Source organism: Gorilla gorilla, chromosome 14, assembly GCF_029281585.2.
Source record: "Gorilla gorilla gorilla isolate KB3781 chromosome 14, NHGRI_mGorGor1-v2.1_pri, whole genome shotgun sequence".
Classification (NCBI taxonomy): domain Eukaryota; kingdom Metazoa; phylum Chordata; class Mammalia; order Primates; family Hominidae; genus Gorilla; species Gorilla gorilla.
In genome coordinates this window covers 26,306,672-26,327,942 of record NC_073238.2, presented here as the reverse complement: position 1 = coordinate 26,327,942, position 21,271 = coordinate 26,306,672, and the positions used below count along the sequence as shown (strand labels likewise).

At 50.8% G+C, this 21,271-nt stretch overlaps 1 protein-coding gene across 1 annotated transcript; it reads right to left on the bottom strand.

Moving 5' to 3' along the window:
* Positions 1–558: 558 nt before the first annotated feature.
* LOC115932915 (carboxylesterase 4A-like) lies at positions 559–21,005 on the bottom strand. Its single transcript, XM_055359952.1, has 12 exons — positions 20,933–21,005; positions 13,784–13,985; positions 8,829–8,970; positions 8,618–8,751; positions 8,148–8,301; positions 6,430–6,534; positions 6,244–6,348; positions 6,051–6,089; positions 5,380–5,520; positions 4,748–4,828; positions 4,227–4,398; positions 559–650 (listed from the first exon to the last, which is right to left on the bottom strand). The coding sequence occupies exons 1-12, from the start codon at positions 20,988–20,990 to the stop codon at positions 559–561; spliced, it is 1,425 nt and encodes a 474-aa protein (XP_055215927.1). The 5' UTR covers positions 20,991–21,005.
* Positions 21,006–21,271: the final 266 nt, after the last annotated feature.

Below are 21,271 nucleotides of genomic sequence, written 5' to 3'. Positions count from 1 at the left end.
TCCATGTCACAACCTGCCCTAGGCCTCCAGGCCAATGTGAACAGACAGGCACAAGGTTGAGCAGGATGGATGGTAAATGCCAAGCTGGGTGCAGTGACAGGGGCAGTGGCAGTCTGGGTCGACCTCCCATAAGAGGGAGCCACAATGAGACATTGAAGGGTGGGAGGATTTGAAGAAGGGAAAAAAAGAGGTCGTCCTGAGGCTGGAGAGCTGAGCACAGTGTGGTGTTGACAGGGCCTGGCCTAACTGGATGTCAACAGTGAAGTAGGGGGGCATCATGGGATGTCAGGCTGGAGAGGGCAGTGCAGGTCCCACACAACAGGCAAAAGCTCTAGCTTTGGCCTGGAGGCAGCAGGGAGCTCCTGCAGTTCTAAATTGGGGTGGGTAGAACTCTTGTCCCCAGGTATGTCCATGGCTAGTCTCCCCAGGGCCTGGGTGGTGAGGGCAAACCCCTCTTTGGCTCCTTCCTGCATAGCCACCCTTAGAATTGCCTCCGCTTCTCAGGTCTTTGAGACTGGTACAGACTCATCCAAAAAGCCATCTTCTTCTCCTTGAACTTCATGCCCACTCTTGTGGTAAAATCCAGCTGCAGGTATTTTTCATCCTTGTTGTAGCGTGGCCAGCAGGGCAGATTCCCATCATTGGGGTTTCTGCCCAGAAATAAAAAAGAGAGGACTACCTGTGTTCCTTTTCATCCTGCTTCTTTCTTTCACCCTTCCCTCATTTAATTTGCCCTTGGGAATTGGGGTTCCAGAGGGCTTTACGGAGATGATATTTAGAACTTTAATAAAGAGTAGGAAAGTGTGTATTGGGGTGGGGCTTCCAGGCAGAGCAAACAGTATGTGCCAGGTTGAGAGATATAAAAGACCAAGGCTTTTGCAGGAAGCACAAGTCAAGAGTTAGGTAACAATAGAGTGTGTGTGTGGCCAGGCCTGGTGGCTCATGCCTGTAATCCCAGCACTTTGGGAGGCTGAGGCGGGCGGATCACGAGATCAGGAGATCGAGACCATCCTGGCTAACATGGCGAAACCCTGTCTCTACTAAATATACAAAAAAAAAAAAAAGCCGGGCGAGGTGGCGGGTGCCTGTAGTCCCAGCTACTCGGGAGGCTGAGGCAGGAGAATAGCATGAACCTGGGAGGTGGAGATTGCAGTGAGCCGAGATCGCGCCACTGCACTCCAGCCTGGGTGACAGAGCGAGACTCTGTCTCAAAAACAAACACAAAAACAAAAAAAAAGAGAGTGCATGTGAAAGGGATCGAAGTGGAAAGGAGATGACATAGGAAAGATTTTGAAAGGCCTTTCACGCAAGGTTGAGGAGCTGGGACTTTATCTTGGAGGCAGAGAGAAGCCATGAAGAGTTTTAAACAGGAGAGTGACTTGGTCAGATGTTATTTCAGAAAGACCCCTTGGGCTGGGTATGGTGGCTAACACCTGTAAGACCAACACTTTGGGAGGCATAGGTGAGAAAATTGCTTGAGCCTGGGAGTTGGAGACCAGTCTGGGCAAAATAGCAAGACTTCATCTCTACAAAAAATACAAAAATTAGGCCAGGCGTGGTGGCTCACACCTGTAATCCCGGCACTTTGGGAGCCCGAGGCGGGCAGATCACGAGGTCAGGAGATCGAGACCATCCTGGCTAACATGGTGAAACCTCGTCTCTACTAAAGATACAAAAAAATTAGCCAGGCATGGTGGCAGGCACCTGTAGTCTCAGCTACTCGGTAGGCTGAGGCAGGAGAATGGCATAAACCTGGGAAGCAGAGCTTGCAGTGAGCTGAGATTGCACCACTGCTCTCCAGCCTGGGTGACAGAGCGAGACTGTCTCAAAAAAAAAAAAAAAAAAATTAGACGGGCATGGTGGTATGTGCCTGTAGTCCCAGCTACTTGGGAGGCTGAAGTGGGAGGATTGCTTGAGCCTGGGAGGTCAAGGCTGCAGTGAGCTGTGATTGCACCACTACACTCTAGCCTGGGCAGCAGAGTGAGACCCTGTCTCAAAAAAATTGAAAAAAAAAAGAAAAAGAAAGACACTTTGAGTGTCATAAGGAGGATGAATTGAAAGGAGAGAGGCCAGGCGCAGTGGCTCATGCCTGTAATCCCAGCACTTTCAGAGGCCGAGGTGGGTGGATAGCTTGAGGTTAGGAATTCAAGACCAGCCTGGCCAACGTGAAACCCCACCTCTACAAAAATACAAAAATTAGCCAGGTGTGGTGGCCTGTAATCCCAACTCCTCAGGAGGCCGAGGCGGGAGAATCACTTGAACCTGGGAAGCGGAGATTGCAGTGAGCTGGGATTGCGCCACTGCACTCCAGTCTGGGTGACAGAGCGAGACTAAGGAAATAGTCACAAGGCTAGCCAAAGCTCTCTTTACATGTCACCTGCCCCCTAGGCTGGGCCAGACACCTCCTCTATGCTCTCAAAGTGCCTTGTGCTCCCCCAGTACAGCTCTCAGCGTACCAGATTGTAATTTCCTGATTTTATGTGGTGAGCTGCTGGAGGATGGGGCTCATGTCTGCAACATCCTTGAATTCCAGCTCCCAGTACTGGGGCTGGGCCCAAAAGAGTGCAGTGGTGAATGACTATGGAATGCTTGAGTGAATGAAGAGTGTGGGTCATGGATCAAGAAGGACACATTCCAGAGACGTTTAGGATCCGGTGACTGACTGGGGAAAGCTGAAGAAGAAGGGGCACCCTGGTTGGGCCGACTGGGCAGTTCCTGTAGGACATGCTGGGGCAAATATCTGAAGCAGCTGGCTTCTTCAGGTCCAGCACTGGGCAGGTAGAATGCCCAGATGTGCTGGGGGGCAGACTCACCCTGTGCGGCCCAGTATTTCATCATCCAGAGGCTAAGTGCCTTCTCCTTACCCATGGAAAGGCCTGGGGGCAGAATGGGATGTGGGATTTCAGACAGAGCAGGGGACGCTGACCTCCCACCCTACTCCTGCTGCTTCTGCTGCTTGCGGAGCAGACGACTTTCATTTGGGAGAGCATCACAGATTAGGAACTGGTGAGCTCCCTGTGGCCCGCCGATGGAGGGGTGGGTCTGCATCCAGAGGTGGGAGACTGGACACCCAGTTGGGGTATCAGGTGGGACCTTTGCACCTGTGGCGAAGGGGCCCCCAAAGAGGAAGTACATCTCATCCCCATGGTCTGCCCCATCAGTGCGGGGTTTGACGATTATTCCACGAGCGTGGTGCTCAAATTCATACAGGTAGACAGGGAGGCCGGCATCTGTGAATAGGGAAACTGAGGAGGGATGCAGGAAAAGCCTCTGCCTAGGCTTCTCATCCACCCCATGCCTCCCACTCACCTGCACCAAGCAGGAAAAAGAGCTTTGGCTTCAGAATCAAGGGGGCAGACTTGAATCCTGTCTGCACTACTCATTCGCTGTGTGACCTAAAGCAAGTTGCTCTACCTTTCTGAATTGTATCAATAATTCCTTATCTTCAGACTGAGAATACTAAAACCTAATTCACAGGATTGTGGCCAGGATCATGGAAGCCTTCCTTTTCCCTGTTCTGAACCTTCCTTTCTTGGCCTCATATTGAAGGGTCTTTGGTGTCTGCATTTTCCAGCCCCCCACTTTAACCTGTTACCCACATGTTCCCCTAGCCCCAGTCAGCCTGAACTTTCAAGGTGCCCCTAAGCCTGTCCTCTCAGCCAGGAAGCCTTCCCTGACCACCCCAGGCTTCTCCTCTGGACTGTTTGAGGTCCTGCCCTTGTTCCTAAGGAAGAACAGTTCCTCTCTTATACTTTTTTTGTTTTTTTTTTTGAGATGGAGTCTTGCTCTGTTGCCCAGGCTGGAGTGCAGTGGTGTGATGTCGGCTCACTGCAACCTCCCCCTCCCAGGTTCAAGTGATTCTCCTGCATCAGCCTACTGAGTAGCTGGGACTACAGGCATGCACCACTACAGCTGGCTAATTTTTTTGTATTTTTAGTAGAGATGGGTTTTCACCATGTTGGTAAGGCTGGTCTAGAACTCCTGGCCTCAAATGATCCACCCACTTCGGCTTCCCAAAGTGCTGGGAGTACAGGCGTAAGCCACCGTGCCTGGCCCCTTCCTCTCTTGTAGTTGATAGCATGCTGCCTCCTCTGTGATATCTTAGAATCCTATACTAGCCCAGAAGTACAGAGAGGGTAGGGGAGCAGTCGATAAGCCCAGTTGGTAAACAGCACACCTGGAGAGTGGACGGGGCCAGTGTGGCCACTCTTGGGGACCCCGCATACCTCGGTGGTAGTGAGCAGTCTGCAGTGTGGCGTATACGAAAGTGGCATCTTGAACTATGTCCATCATACGGTTTCGTAGCATCTTCCAGTCATGCTCATTGACATTGTCCAGGTACTCCTCCACCACAAGTGGTACCTGCTCCTTGGTGATATTCCGAGTGAGGAGGCCACACTTACCTGAGGCCTGGGTGCCAGCTGGGCCAGAGGTGGGCCCACCAGTGACTTGGATCCATGCTCAGCCCCCCAGGAGTTTTTGGCCTGGGAGGGGGAAAAAAGGGAGCTTCCTGGGAAAGTTTCTGTCTCTGCTGATTGTAACCCCTGATTTTGCTGCATAACTGTCCCTGTGACCCTGAGCACCTTACCTGTAAGCAGTCATCTGATCCCACAGCAAACCCCAGACCCTCCAAGAAAGATCCTTACCCTGGCTGTGAGCCCCTTTGCAAAGAGCAGCTACTAGGTTAAAAAAAATGGGGGGGTCAACCCTGTCCAAACTGAGCACCCCTGCCAGCTGGGTCCCTCACCAACAGGGTGTGGGTACTGCAGAGCATCTTAGTGATGGTTTCCTTTCTCATCGCCTGCCGGTTTAGCGGGAACTTCATGATCTGTTCACAAGACAAGGACCCCAGTGTGGGTCAGGCCTGAGCATCAGGAGGGATTCTGGCCAGAGCTACAAAGGCCCCAAAGGTCTTGCCCATCTAATGATGAGTTATCAGACACAGCACACAGCCCAGGAAGGGCCCATGACTCTCTCTTGTCCCCCTGCTCCCATCCTGCTCATCACTACCACCTGGGCCAGAGCTGAAGTGGTACTGAGTGGGGGTCCATCCTGAGTTGGGGCATCTATCCTGACCCAGGAGCAAGGGAGGGCTTCAGGATTTGCAGTTGCCTAGAGGCTTGGGATCTAAACTATGATCTGAGAATTTGTGGCCCTCAAATCTCCAACAGGCCATACTTCTCCCTTCTTCCCCTCCATCATTCATGGCCAGTTTTCACTGTACAGGGACTACAGGAGGCTCCCAAACATAGGGCACCCACAGAGGGGCTACTGGCATCTGACCTGGTGCCCAGCACCGACCAAGAGGCATCCTTCCCTGCCTCCACTATGGTACTCACTTACGTAAGGCAAGAGCCAATTGAACTCCTACTCACTTACGTAAGGCAAGAGCCAATTGAATTCCAGGTTGTTGACACCTAGAAGGTAGGGCACAGATGAAACCTGCCCCTGGGTCAGGAGCACCAAAGGGTCATCTGGGATCACCACACCATCCACCACAGGGCTCATGGACCAGATAATCTACAAGGCAAAGGGCATTTCCACCCAGTCTCCTCAAGTATCCTCCCAGGGTCCCTGCGAGCTTGGGTGCCCCTTCAGAGGCTGCTCTAGCCTAGGTTCTTTGATTGGGAAAAGGCTGGGGCTGGCATGGTGAGCCCCAGGAGGATGGGTGTGGGAGGGCAGCAGGATAGGCAGGACCAAATTACGTGGACTTGGGATGGCCGCGGGTATCTGTATAGCTCACTCCTTCACCTCTTGAAAATCTTTGCTAAATTTCACTTCACTGAGTCCTGTTCTAGCCATTCTATTTAAAAGTCCATACCTCCCAACATGTCCAACCCCTTTACCCTCTCCATTCCTTGCTATTCACTTATCACCTTCTAAGGAGGTGGACAATACATTTATTTATAGGGTTTATTCTCCTTCCCCACCGGAACATCAGCTCCACTAGGGAAGGGATCTTGGCCTGAACAATTCCCTAAGTATCCCAAGTGCCTGGCACAAAGTAGGTGTTAAATAAATACTCAAATTGTAGAATGTGGCCTGTTTACCTCTTCAGGGTCTCTCTGGAAGTCCAGTTGGAGGAATCTCTGTGTGGGAGAGGAAGGGATCAGAGTTAAAGGAAGTCTCCCTCGTGTGCTCTTGAGACAGGGTCCCTGGGGAAGTAGTTGGGGGTGGCTGGGTACCAGGATAGGAGGATGGCCCTCAGGCAGCCAGGTCAGACAGCTGGAATGTTCTGCCTACCATCTTGTTGGACACACGCATCACCTTGGCCCCTGATAGTGCCCTCAGGCAGTTTACCAGGATCTGTGTGCTGTTGTGGTTGCATCCAGCCAGGTGGGCAACCTTCTATAGAGAGAAGAAGGGATGCTCAGGGGTGCTTCCATCCTGCCCTTCCATGCTGAGCCCTGGGGAAGGAGAGGCACTCACCTTGGCCACTTTCAGTGGGTTACGAGTGATGAAAAGTCTGAATAACGCGGTGCCACTCTGGGAAATGGCCCGATGGAAGAGATCTGAGACTAGGGGTGACATCATCTGCAAGAACAGGGAGGAATACACCCGTGAGATGCCCAAGTAGAGACACCTGGGCTGTTCTGGGCATCTGTCTGGCCATGGGCAGGCAGCCTGAGTGAAGCCAGGAAGGGCAAGTAGCTGGGAGGGAGTCAGGAGTCCCAGGGTGATGTCCTAGACCTAAAGCCAGTGGTATTCCTGCCTCTAGTCTGTACAGTGGGCCCCAGTGGGTTCCAGAGGGTATGTGAGATTGGGGGAGGGAATCTGCTGGTGTGGAAAAGAGGTCTCCCTCTACTTTAGGGCTAGAAATGAGGGGTAGGTGGAAGGGACCTCATGGTTTCCCCAGGTTGTTACCTGCGCTGACAGCTGTTAGCCTCTCTCCACTGCCCAAGTTGGGGGAACAAGTACATCTAGGGCCTCCCATCCTGTCCCTTGGATACCTCAGACTTCATGTGCCCCAAACCTGCTCCAGCCAATCCCTGTCTGGGTGGCATTCCTTACCCCATACCATCCCCCAGCCCCAGGGGCCTTCCCTATCTCTGCTAATGACCACACCCCAGCTGCCCTAGTCCTGCCCATTTGGCCTCCTGGATCACTCTGAGCCATCCTCTGCTCTCCATCTTTCCTGCCCCTGCTTTAGAGCCAGCCCCCATGATCTCTCCTAGGATATATCCTATCCCCATCCCTGCCCCTCCCAGTAGCTCTCCGAGTCTCTGCTCCTGTTTCTTGCCAACCCAGTCCCATGCAGCAGGCTGAGCCATCTCTCTAAATGCACATCTGATCATGTCACTTTGCTGCTTACAATCTTTCCCTGCTTTGGAGAATCTCTTGAACCTGGGAGGCGGAGGTAATGGTGAGCTGAGATCACACCATTGCACTCCAGCCTGGGCAACAAGAGCGAAACTCCGTCTCAAAAAAAAAAAAAAAATTTTTTTTTCCTCTGCTTTTTAGTGAATTTTGGATAAAGTTGCTTAATTCTCTGGGCCTTCGTTTCTTTATCTGTAGAATGGAGACAACAGTACTTTTCTTTTTGGACTATTGAAGGAATTACATGGATGACGACACATAAGGTGCTTAGAAGAATGCCTGGCACACAGGAAGTGCTCAGCTGTTGAGTATTACTATGACTGTGGCCAGCAATGTCCTGTGTGATGTGTTCACTTCCCACCCATATGCTCCTCACAGGGCATCTTACAGTACACCCACATTCCAGGCACATCCCAGGTCAGCAGTCACACAGGAGTCGGGGAAAAGCCCGTCAACTCATGCCCCTGGCTTGCAGGCCTGGTGTGAGGTCCTAGCCTTGCCCAGGGGGCAGATGGTGGGCTCTGTTCAGGGGATAGAGTTCTGGGGGAATGTGGAGAGGCAGAAGGTGCCGGGTAGCACCTGGATTCACTGATTACCCCAAGCCTCAGCACTACCCTTCCTGGGGCTCAGTTTTCTCATCAGTGCTATCCCTCAACAGAGGAGACATCCTTGGCTGTGAGGGGCTGTACCCTTGGCAGGGGCGAGAGCATTTCTGTGGCAGGCACGTTCCTGTACATGCAAATCTGCACATGGCCTGTGCAGTGGAGCATACATTTGTGGGAACGCAGAAGCCTAAGTCTGTGCTGGGTCCGTCTGGGCATTGCTCTCACCAGTCCTGAGATGCTCATGGCCCCCGCCGACTGGCCGAACAGGGTCACATTTCCTGGGTCTCCCCCGAAGGCTGCGATGTTCTCCTGCACCCAGCGCAGAGCCGCCATCCGGTCCAGCAGCCCCCAGTTCCCGCGCGCGTGGCTGTCGTCCGTGCTGGGCGTGTGGGGTTCACTGTCAGGGTCCCGGGCCTCGACAGTCGGGGCGCGTTGGGCTGCCCTCCTGGGCTTCCCCCACCCAGCCCAGCCTTGCTCCTCTAAGACCCAGTCCTGCGACCACACCCCCTTCCTTGGAGTTAGCTCGCCCCATCCAGACGGTATGGAGCGCCCGCCCCTACCACCGAGCGCCAGGCCCCGCCCCCGCCTCGCGGCCCCACCCCCCCATCCCCGCCCCAGGCCCCGCCTCTCCCTTCCCACCCAGTCCCCGCCGCTCCCGCCACAGCTGCGGTCCAAAAGAGTACCGGCCCCGCCACCTCAGGAAGCCGAAGATGCCGAGCCTGTGCTGCAGAAACACCAGCACCACTTTCTCGCGGGCGGCCAAGTCAGAGCCCTCGTACGAAGAAGCAGCGCCCACGATGAAGGCGCCTCCCGGGAACCAGACCATCACCTGGACGAAGAAGGCCGGGGCCTGAGCGGGGCGGTGGGCGGAGGTGGGACCGCGGGCGCGGGAGACCTGGCACTCACTGGCAGCTGGGGATCCCCGGGCGCGCGCGCCGGCGCGTACACGTTCAGGTACAGACAATCCTCGCTGAAGCGCAGCCACTTGTACTGTTCCCGCGTGCTGACGTACATCGAGGCCAGCTGGCCCCAGGACTCCTGCAGGCACCTGCGGGCACCAGGTAGCGGCGGCGGCCGCCGGGAGATCGTTTCAATCCAGGGTCCGCAGTAAGAAGACGGAACCCAGAGCAAAATCCAGGCAGCCTCTGTGCGCGTGCGTGTCCGTGTCCAGGAGGCCTCCGCCAGCCCCGGGGCCCAGGACTGGGAGGCAGGTTGGCCTCTCAGGAACCATCCCCTCCCTGCCCGGCGCCTCAGTCCGTGGAGAGATTCCTGCTCCTGTTGGTGCTGTCAAGGCAGGAACCTGCCTGCCCTGGGCACCTCCCTGTCTTTCATGCTCCACCCTCCCCTCAGTCTCCCTTCTGCCTCCCAAACAGCTCTGGAATATGGTCCCTCCCCTCCATCCCCACCTCTGGGGAGATGTCAAGGCCACCACCGTCTCTGGTCTGGACAGTACCCCAGCCTCTTCACACTCCTACTCCTCGGCCACACTCTGGCGGACTATGTCACTCCTCTTCTTCATATCTTCCCTAATATGTACAACTATGATATATCAATAAAAACAAACAAATCAACAAAAATCTTCCCTGGCTCTCCACTGCCCTCAGGATAAAGTTAAGATACCCGGAGTACCCAGGCCCTCCTTTCCATCCAGTCATCTCTGTCCCAGCCACCCTTTGCTGTAGATACATGTGGCCCCTTGCCTCCCACCTCCAAGCCCGTGGGCCTCAGTCCTCTCAAGCAAATGCCTTCTGCCCTGCCCAGCAAACTCCTATTCGTGTTTAAGGCCCAGCTTAAGTGGTGTCTCCTCTCCTGGTCACTTCCTCTTCTGTGCCTCCCGACATCCTGTCCACTTATTTTTTTGAGACAGAGTCTTGCTTTGTTGCCCAGGCTGCAGTGTACTGGCACGATCTTGGCTCACTGCTACTTCTGCCTCTAGGTTCAAGCAATTCTCCTACCTCAATCTCGCAAGTAGCTGGGACTACAGGCATGCGCCATCACGCCCAGCTAATTTTTGTATTTTTAGTAGAGTCGGGGTTTCACCATGTTGGCCAGGCTGGTCTCGAACTCCTGGCCTTAAGTGATCTGCCCACCTCGGCCTCCCAAAGTGCTGGGATTATAGGCATGAGCCACCATGCCTGGCCTCCTGTCCGCTGTTGACCATGTCCTGGTTGGAGTTATCTCAGTTGGCTGTTTTTCTCCCCAAGTGACCATGCACTTCCCAAGGGCAGGAATGGAGATAGATTCATCTGAGTATTGGCACCCAGCCCAGTGCCTTATACTGTGTGGATATTTGGGGTATTTTTGTAGCATGGGCTCTCCGGCCACCTCACCTTTTCTCCCTGCTGGCCCAACCCCTAGGTGGCTATTCTCATAACAGCTGGGCCTGGACCATTTGATTGGGCGCAGGACACCCTGTTTGCCTCGCCTGTTCCTCTGCTCCCTTCTGCTCTTGTCCTAGCCTAGCCTGTTCCCAGAGCATCACCTGCTCCCTTTCACCAGTCCTTCCCTACAGCATTCCAACACTCCTCTGGCAGCAGCTAATGTGGTATTAGAATGCTGTCTAGTAAACCACATCTAGCACCTCACCAGGAAAGCCAGGGCTCTGAGAGCTGGGAACTGGGATTATGAACAGCCAAGGCTTCTGTGCCCATCCCACCATCAGAGCCATCCTGCCGTGGTCACCAGTGACATCCATCTTGCTAAATCTCTGTCATTATCTTACTTGCCCTGACAGCCCTCAACACGGTTGACCATATTATATTCCCCTTTGCTCTATCTCCTTCTCTCTTTTTTTTTTGTTTGAGTTAGAGTCTTGCTCTGTCGGCCAGGCTGGAGTGCAGTGGCACGATCTTGGCTGACTGCAACCTCCGCCTCCTGGGTTTAGGTGGGAGATATCAGCTCACTGCCTCAGCCTCCTGAGGCACATGCCACGACACCTAGCTAATTTTTGTATTTTTAGAAGAGACGGGTTTCGCCATGTTGGTCAGGCTGGTCTCGAACTCCTGACCTCGTGATCCACCCGCCTCTTCCTCCCAAAGTGCTGGGATTACAGGCATGAGCCACGGTGCCCAGCCTCCTCTCTTTCTTTAGAGACAGGGTCACCCAGGCAGCAATGCAGTGACATGATCATAGTTCACTGCAGCCTTGACCTCCTGGGCTCAAGTGATCCTTAACCTCCCAAGTAGCTAGGACTACAAGCACGCACCATCACACTGGATAATTTTTAATTTTTTTGTAGAGACAGGGTCTCACTATGTTGCCCAGGTTGGCCTGGAACTCCTAGCCTCAAGGGATCCTCCCGCCTCAGCCTCCCAAGGTGTTGGGATTACAGGTGAGAGCCACCTCGCCCGGCCAGATTATCTTTCTTGAACAGCTTTCCTTCTCTGGGCTTCTGTAACACCCCGTGCTCCTGATATTCCTGCCACCTCATTGGTGGTTCCTCCTTCTCTCCAGGCCTAAGCATGAGAGTGCCCAGTCCTCGACCCTCAGTTTTTGCTTTTTTTTCTGACTATCCTTTCTCCCATCATCCAGGCCCAGGGGCTTCACACCACTGATGTGCTGATGATCAGTTTGCCTTCTGTCTCCTCTCTCCAGCCACCTTACCGCCCCTCCACGTGGAACATCCGTCAGCACGTCAAATTTAACAGGCCCCAAAAGGAACTCTGTGTGTGTGTGTGTGTGTGTGTGTGTGTGTGTGTGTGTGTGTGTGTGTGTGTGTGTGTGTTTTAGATAGGGTCTCACTCTGTCTCTCAGGCTAAGTGTGAGTGGCACGATCACAGCTCACTGCAGCCTCAACCTCCCAAGCCCAAGCGATCCTCTTACCTCAGCCTCCCAAGTAGCTAGGACCACGGCACTGCGCCCAGCTAATTTTTTAAATTTCTTGTAGAGACAGGGTCTCACTACATTGCTCAAGCTGGTCTCAAACTCCTGAGCTCAAGTGATTTCCTGCCTTGGCCTCCCAAAGTGCTGGAATTACAGGCATGAGCCACTGCTCCTGGCTCAAAATGAATTCCTATTTTGCCCAAACTTGCTCTTCCTCCAGTTTTCCTCATTTTGATAAATGGTACCCCTATTTCCTTGTCTACTGTGGCCAAAAACTAGTCATTATCAGTGATTCCTCTTCTTTCCTTGTGGCTTATATCCAATTCTCCAGCAAATCCTGCCAATTTTACTTTCAAAATAAATTTGGAGTCTGATACCTTCCTTCCACCTCCCCTGTAACTACCCAGGCAGAAACTACTATCTTTGAAACATCCTCCTCTCCCGCTGCCCACCCCAACCACCACCCCATGGGCTATTCTGAGCAATCCACAAATTCTTACACCTGACACTCCGTTTCCAAACAGCCATTGTTCTGACAGCTCATGGTCAGTTTCTAACAACTGATGCCCAGACTTCTACACAGTGAACATCCTAACCTCTAAATCCCTGATCTCCAGGGTTCTAACAGTGGCCATCCCATGTTCTGTCACCTGATCTTTGGGATTCTAAATAAGTCACAGAATGTTCAGGATAACTGGGATCTTATCAGTGACAGCCAATGTTCTGACAAGGAACGCTCTGGTATTTTAGTAACTGCTAGTCATGTTCTAACAGTGGACAACCTGCTTTTTTTTTTTTTTTTGAGACAGGGTCTCACTCTGTGGCTCAGGCTGGAGTGCAGTCAGTGGTGCACTCATGGCTTACTACAACCGTGATCCCTTGGGCTTTGATCAAGTGATTGATCCTCCCACCCCAGCCTTTAGAGTAACTGGGACCACAGGTGCTCACCACCACCCCCAGATATTTTTTTAAAATTTTCTGTAGATATGGGGTCTTGCCATGCTGCCCAGGCTGGTCTTGAACTCCTGGGTTCAAGCAGTCATCCTGCCTTGGCCTATCAAAATTCTGGTATTACAAGTGTGAGCCACTGTGCCCAGCCAACAACCTGTTTTTAACAGCTAGACACCTGGGGTGGTATTTGTATCTTTTTATATCAGCTGATACCCAGGTTCTCAGACATTTTTCTAAACCCTGTGCTTTAACCAACTGATGCTGAGCATTGTTAATGATTGCCACAGAATGTTCTGGACAGTGGATTACTCAATAGTCTGAATAAACAGTAAATACACTTGTTCTGGGTAAATCGCCAAGCCCAGTGCTTCAAAGGGCAGTCATTGTTCTAATTATGCTTCTGTGACTCAGGGCTCAGCCCCCAGAGAGAGGGAAGAGCTCTGGACTGGGTCAGGGGGGTGATGTGAGAGTGAACACTGCCCCTCAGACACATTTAGGAAAACGCAGCTCCCCAGCAGGTGCTGGAGCACGGTCAGTGACAGCCTCCCCCTTGCCTGGAGCTCTCCTCTAAGAAACCAACAACAAGGCTAGGCACAGTGGCTCATGCCTGTAATCTCAGCACTTTGGGAGGCCGAGGCATGTGGATCACGAGGTCAAGAGATCGAGACCATCCTGGCCAACATAATGAAACCCTGTCTCTACTAAAAATACAAAAATTAGGTGTGCATGGTGGCACGTACCTGTAGCCCCAGGTACTCAGAGGCTGAGGCAGGAGACTCGCTTGAACCCGGGAGGCGGAGGTTGCAGTGAGCCGAGATCGTGCCACTGCACTCCAGCCTGGCGACAGAGCAAGACTCCATCTAAAAAAAACAACAACAAAAACAAAAACCAACAGCAGCATTGTCAGTGACGTAAACACCATCAGGACCAGTTTGCTCATGATACGGGTCTGAACTGAGGCCCAGAATGGGCCCCAGGCCTGCCTGTGATCACACAGTGAGTTCTTCTCAGTGAGCTGTGCAAAGCCCCACCCAGATGCAGGCATAGGCCCATTGCCCCCTCCCAGTGGACAGGCCTCTGACTCTTACCCAGGCAGGTAGGTGGTAGCATCTCTGATTCCTTTCCAGGGTTCCAGGGGTTCTGGAGGTGCAAACCTGAGGATACCTAGAGGAGGTCTGGAGAAGGGGACTCCTAAAAAGACTTGGATGGGTGTCTTCCCCACATGCATCTGTTTTCCTTGCAGGGTTCCATAATTGGTGACCACTTGAGGCCTCTTGGTGTGCAAGGCACCTGGGAAGAGAAGGGAAAAGGGTCACCTCTGCTCAGTCACTCAGCCACAAATGGGACCCTGGCTCAGCCACTCAGCCACAAATGGGACCAAGGCACCTAGAAAGAGAAGGGAAAAGGGTCACCCCTGCACAGCCACTCAGCCACAAATGGGACCCTGGCCCATCTGTCATGGGAAGCAGTGGCTGCTTTTCATAACAATTGATCATAACCATTGTGTGTCTGTCCACTTTTCCTTGTGCTTCTCTCAGAATTTTTTCTCTCCTTTAACGTTTCATTTATTTATTTATATTTATTTATTTATTTATTTATTTATTTATTTATTTTTTGAGATGGAGTCTTGCTCTGTCGCCCAGGCTGGAGTGCAGTGGCGCAATCTCGGCTTACTGCAAGCTCCGCCTCCCAGATTCACGCCATTCTCCTGCCTCAACCTCCAGAGCAGCTGGGACCACAGGCGCCCGCCACCACACCCGGCTAATTTTTTTGTATTTTTAGTAGAGGCGGCGTTTCACCATGCTAGCCAGGATGGTCTCGATCTCCTGACCTCGTGATCTGCCCGCCTTGGCCTCCCAAAGTGCTGGGATTACAGGTGTGGGCCACCACGCCCGGCCCTCATTTATTTATTTATTTATTTAGATGGGGTCTTTCTCCATCGCCCAGGCTGAAGTGCAATAGCCCAATCTTGGCTCACTGCAACCTCCACCTTCCAGGTTCAAGTGATTCTCCTGCTTCAGCCTCCTGAGTAGCTGGGACTACAGACACACAGCACCGCGCCTGGCTAATTTTTTTTTTTTTTTTTTTTGAGATGGAGTTTCGCTGTTTCTGCCCAGGCTGGAGTACAATGGCGTGATCTCGGCTCACCGCAACCTCTGCCTCCCAGGTTCAAGCCATTCTCCTGCCTCAGCCTCCCGAGTAGCTGGAATTATAGGCGTGCACTACCATGCCTGGCTAATTTTGTATTTTTAGTAGAGATGGGGTTTCACCGTACTAGCCAGGATGGTCTCTATCTCCTGACCTCGTGATCCGCCCGCCTTGGCCTCCCAAAGTGCTGGGATTATAGGCATGAGCCACCGAGCCCGACCTCATTTAACATTTCAAATCCCTATCCGTAAGCACATAAAAGTTCGTGTCGGCTGGGCGCGGTGACTCACACCTGTAATCCCAGCACTTCAGGAGGCCAAGGTGGGTGGATCACGAGGTCAGGAATGGTGAAACCCCGTCTCTACTAAAAATACAAAAATTAGCTGGGCATGGTGACACACACCTGTAATACAGCTACTCAGGAGGCTGAGGCAGGAGAATTGCTTGAACCCAGGAGGCGGAGGTTGCAGTGAGCCAAGATCGCACCACTGCACTCCAGCCTGGGCAACAGAGTGAGACTCCGTCTCAATAAATAAATAAATAAATAAATAAATAAATAAATAAATAAATAAAAATTTATGTCTATTATATGGGCTATTTCTCTGCGTCATTTTATGGCAATAAATGCATTATTCATTTTGATTTCTGTTTGTCTGATATTAATATAGCTACATCTCTGTCCTTTTTTTGAGATGGAGTCTTGCTCTGTCACCCAGGCTGGAGTGCAGTGGCACGATCTCGGCTCACTGCAAGCCCCACCTCCCAGGTTCATGCCATTCTCCTGCCTCAGCCTCCCTAGTAGCTGGGACTACAGGCACCCGCCACCATGCCCGGCTATTTTTTTGTATTTTTAGTAGAGACAGGGTTTCACCATGTTAGCCAGAATGGTCTTGATCTCCTGAACTCGTGATCTGCCCGCCTCGGCCTCTCAAACTGCTGGGATTACAGGCGTGAGCCACCGCGCCCAGCCTACACCTCTGTTCTTGTTGTTAACATTAGCCCAGCATGTTTCTAGGAAGAAATCATACACGCATATATGCATTCTTACTCATATGCATACTCGCATCTAATACTCACATGTACATGCTAATTTATGATATAGGTACATGTGAGCACAGCTCATCTACAAAGGAACATGCAGAAAAAGGTCAGGCGCAGTGGCTCACGCCTATAATCCCAGCACTTTGGGAGGCCGAGGTGGGCAGATCACTTGAGGTCAGGAGTTCGAGACCAGCCTGGCCAACATGGTGAAACCGCTGTCTCTACTAAAAATACAAAAATTAGCCAGGTGTGGTGGCGGGCACCTGTAATCCCAGCTACTTGGGAGGCTGAGGCAGGAGAATCTCTTGAACCCTGGAGGCGGAGGTTGCAGTGAGCTGAGATTTTGCCACTGCACTCCAGCCTGGGTGACAAAGCAAGACTCCATCTCAAAACAGACAAACAAACACTCCAAGAAACATGCAGAAACAGAAGAGTAAAATGCATGTCCATATACATACATACATATGCATACAAGCGCAGTTGTACATAGGTGACAACAAATCTATCTACAGCATACTTATTACACGCACACACAAGCACACATACACAATGCAAGCAAACTTACGCCACAGCCAGCTCTTGGCATAGATATGAAATAAGCCAAGTTGAATCCGACTTCCCGTGGATACTCTTTTCTTCCTCTTCCAGGCTGTCATCCTGCCCCACTCCTATTGCCAAGAGTCGTTGAAGCCTCACATCCACTGTCCCTTCCTGAAGTGCCCTTGTCTATTTGCCCCCTCCTCCTTTTATCAAAACCAAATTGGGCTGGGCACGGTGGCTCACGCCTATAAGCCCAGCACTTTGGGAGGCCGAGGCAGGTGGATCACCTGAGGTCAGGAGTTCAAGACCAGTCTGGCCAACATGGTGAAACCCCATCTCTACTAAAAAAAAACCAATAATAATTAGCCAGGCACAGCGGCACAAGCCTGTAATCCCAGCTACTTAGGAGGCTGAGGCAGGAGAATCTCTTGAACCCGGGAGGAGGAGGTTGCGTGAGCAGAGATCACTCTGTACTCCAGCCTGGGCAACAGAGCAAGACTCCGTCTCAAAACAAACAAACAAAAAACCAAAAAACAAACAAGAAAAACGCAAACTGAATTGTTCTGTGCTCCGGTCCTATGGAGCTCATTCTGTAAAGTGACAGAAAGCAGACCTGATCCAAGTAATTAGCGAACCTATCTGTGCATCAGAATCACCTGGAGGATCGTTGCCAAAATATGTATTCCTTGGCCCCACCCCACACTCTCTGATGAGAATCTCAGGGTTGCAAACCTCCCCAGATTTTGATGCAAATAGTTTTTGGAATAGCATTTGGAATTGATGCAATAGAGCACAACTTCACACTCCCAGCTGCAGGTTGCCAAAAATGCCTCTCTGCCCATGCCCCCAGGTCTCTACAGGTCTCACATAAGCGATATCTGGGCAAAAAGAAGTGACTGCAATGGAGACCCTTCAAGCATGGAGGCAGGCCAGCAGGGGCAAAGGCCAGCTCAAATCTCCCGTTTGTGCAGCCTTTGCAGTTTACAAAGCTCTTTCACATGGGCTTCTCCACTGGACTTGGGAGGAGCTGAGGGAGGCCCAAAGACCCATAGGGGGGCCATGACCAGCCTGCAGTCTCACAGGACACAGCCAGGAGGCCAAGGTCTAACCCATTACCTGGATTTGCCCTGAATCCAGGGTCCACTCATGGTGGAATAGCCAATAGCTATAATTTACTGGGCCTTCGTTATAGCCTGGGTGCTGTGCCAAACACTTTAAATTATCTCACTTCATTTTTTTCTTTTTTTCTTTTTCTCTTTTGTAGAGACAGGGTCTCACTTTGTTACCCAGGCTGGTCTTGAACTCTTGGCCTCAAGTGATCCTCCCACTCTGGCCTCCCAAAGTTCTGGGAGTACAGGCATGCATGAGCCACCACGCCCAGCCTCACCTCATTTTTCTGAAAACCTTATAGGGCAAATGTTATTGTTACAAAACTGTACAAATGTGGAAGCTGGAGCTCAAAGGGGTTATATAAGTTGGCCGAGGTCACACAGAAAAGTATCTTACATCAGAGCAGTGCCTTAAACCATGTTTTTCTGTCGGCTCCCCAGCCTCCAAGGGGCACCTAGCCATGTAGCAGAGTGCTCTAGACCCCTGAGCATGAGCTGCCATGGAGTGGTCCCCATCTCAGCTCTTCTACCCAGAGGCAGCATGTAAGCACCTATGAAAACAATATTCCACCTTACTGGTGGTCATAAAGTGCTAACTAAAACCAGGAGTTACAACTTAGACCTAATAAATTTAAAAGTGATGGCATCTAATTCTGGTGAAGATACAGTGAAAAGGACATTGACATATACTGTTGGTGGAGGATAAACTGATACAATGCCTTGGGAAAATAATTTGGCGAAATGTATACAAAGCCATGAAAAGTTCACTTGCCAGCTGGTGTGGTGGCTCACGCCTGTAATCCCAGCACTTTGGGAGGTCAAGGCAGGTGGATCACTGGAGGTCAGGAGTTCGAGACCAGCCTGGCCAACATGGTGAAACCCTGTCTCTACTAAAAACACAAAAATTAGCTGGGCGTGGTGGTGCGTGCCTGTAATCCCAGCTACTCAGGAGGCTGAGATAGGAGAATCGCTTGAACCCAGGAGGTGGAGGTTGCAGTGAGCCAAGTTCTCATCACTGTGCTCCAGCCTGGGAGACAGAGTGAGACTCCATCTCAAAAACAAAACAACAACCAAAAAAGAAAATAAAAGAAAAGAAAAGTTCACATGCCTTCACTCAATAATTCCACTTCTGGGTCTCTCCCCTGTGAAAATAGAAACACATGAAAACAAAGACCTTTCTGAACTAAATTTATCTATACCATAGTGAATACTGGAAGCATCACTTGTATCTGTGGACCAAGCAAGGCCAATGTAACTACAGACTCAAACTTTAAACTGTTTTTGGTAATAATTTAAATTAAAAAACAAAAAAAAAAAAAGAAAAACCCCAGAGTATAAAATTGTGTTTATTCATTCTTTCTTTCTTTTCTTTTCTTTCCCTTATTTTTTTCTTTTTTTGAGACAAGGTCTCCCTCTGTTGCCCAGGCTGGAAGGCAGTGGCATGATCATAGCTCACTACAGCCTTCACCTCCCAAACTCAAGTGAGCCTCTCACTTCAGCCTCTCGAGTAGTTGGGACTGCAGGCATGCACCACACTGTGCTTGGCTAATTTTTAAATTTTTTGTTCAGGTGGGCTCTAGTTATGTTGCCCAGGCTGGTCTTGAACTCCTGAGCTTAAGCAATCCTCCCACATCAGACTCCCAAAATGCTGGGATTATAGACATGAGCCACCACATTTGGCTTAAAATTGTGTACATTCTAATAGTACAGCTATAGATAAATACACAATGAAAAAGTGAAAAGAGGCTGGGCATGGTGGCTCATGCCTGCGGTCCCAGCACTTTGGGAGGCCGAGGCAGGTGGATCATCTCAGGTCAGAATTTCGAGACCTGCCTGGCCAGCATGGCAAAACCCCATCTCCACTAAAAAAATACAAAAATTAGCTGGGCTTGTGGTGTACGCCTGTAGTCCCAGCTACTTGGGAGGCTGAGGTGGGGAGAATTGCTTGAACCCGGGAGGTGGAGGTTGCAGTGAGCGGATATGGCACCATTGCACACCAGTCTGGGTGACAGGGCGAGACTCCGTCTCAAAAAAAAAAAAAAAAGAAAAGAAAAGATGAAAAGAAAATGCACCAAAATGTTAAAAGTGGAGTAAGCAAAGTTTCCTTCAAATTTAAAGTAATGGATATATGTATATATAGGCAAAATTTATTTATGATAGAGGTCAGACTAGTGGTAACTTTGAGTATTGACTGAGAAGGAGTACATGGGAAGCTGGAGATGGTTTGTTTTTTTTTTTTTTTTTTGAGAGTTTCGCTCTTGTTGCCCAGGCTGGAGTGCAATGGCACGATCTCGGCTCACTGCAACCTCCGCCTCCTGGGTTCAAGCGATTCTCCTGCCTCAGCCTCCTGAGTAGCTGGGATTACAGGCATGTGCCACCATGCCTGGCTAATTTTGTATTTTTAGTAGAGACGGGGTAATAATATTGGTTAGGCTGGTCTCAAACTCCTGACCTCAGGTGATCTGCCCGCTTCGGCCTCCCAAAGTGCTGGGATTACAGGTGTATCCTTGTAAGTTAAAAAAAACTTTTTAAAAAAAGGTTTTTAAAAATAGAGACAGAGTCTATTTACCCAGGCTAGGTCTCACTATTTGCCCAGGCTGGTCTCAAACTTCTGGGCTCAAGTAATCCTCCCACCTCAGCCTCTCAAAGTGCTGGAATTACAGGCATGAGCTACTAAGCCTAACCCACTGGAAATGTTCTAGATCTTGATCTGGATAATGGTTACCATATATATGGTGTGTATATATATATGGTGTATATATATATGGTATATATATATGGTGTATATATATACGGTATATATATATGGTATATATATGGTATATATTATATATATAATTATATATATTATATATGGTATATACCATATATATATAATTAGTATAATAGATATAATTATACAGTAAAGATGTGTGCACCTTGCTGTATATATCTTATACCTCAGTAAACTTTTGTTAATGTATTAGATTGTTTTCACAGTAAAAAGTGTAGTACTCATTTTAAAAAGAACGATATTGGGGAGAAATTTGAAGGTGGTAAAGAGGTTCATGTAGCAGAGAGGGGGCAGAGACAGGCCTCCTGCTTAGGAGAAGGAAAGAAGGATGGAAGGAAGGAAAAAGGTGGGAAGGAAGGAAAGATGTGGCCATGTTCTCAGACCCCTTCACCGGTGTCGGGAGGCAGGAAATGCAGAGAAGCCCTGAGGTTCAGGGAGGCTAAAGGGCTTTTCCAGACTCCCAGCTGGTAGATGGTTTAGTGTCCTGAAACCCTACCCTCCATTTGCCCAGGCCTTGTCTAAGTGCTCCTGCCCTGCTGTCCCGAGGAGAGGTTGAACTGGGGCCTGTCCCTCCCTCCCTTGTGCCCGTCTTGCCCGACACCCTCTGGAAGGGGTGGGGGTCTTACCCAAGGCCATCTGCGCCATCAGGCAGAGGGTGAGGCTCGAGCACAGAATCCACCTCATGCTCCAGCCAGCTCCTGCTGTGGGCAGGAGTGATGGCAACACTGTGGATGGCATGGTAGCCGTGTCTACAGTGTGTGAGCACACTTTTATCTGCTCTTAATCCCTGCCAGCAAGTACTGGGGCAGGAGGAATTGTAACCAGCTTCTGACCAGCCCACAGTGTTGTCTCTGCCTTGGGCAACAGGTCACGCTAGATGATCTTGGCTCTTCAGACAAACTGATCAGCCTGCAATCTCCACCCCGTTTGCTCATCTGTGCAGTGGCTTAAAGCTGAACATGTGT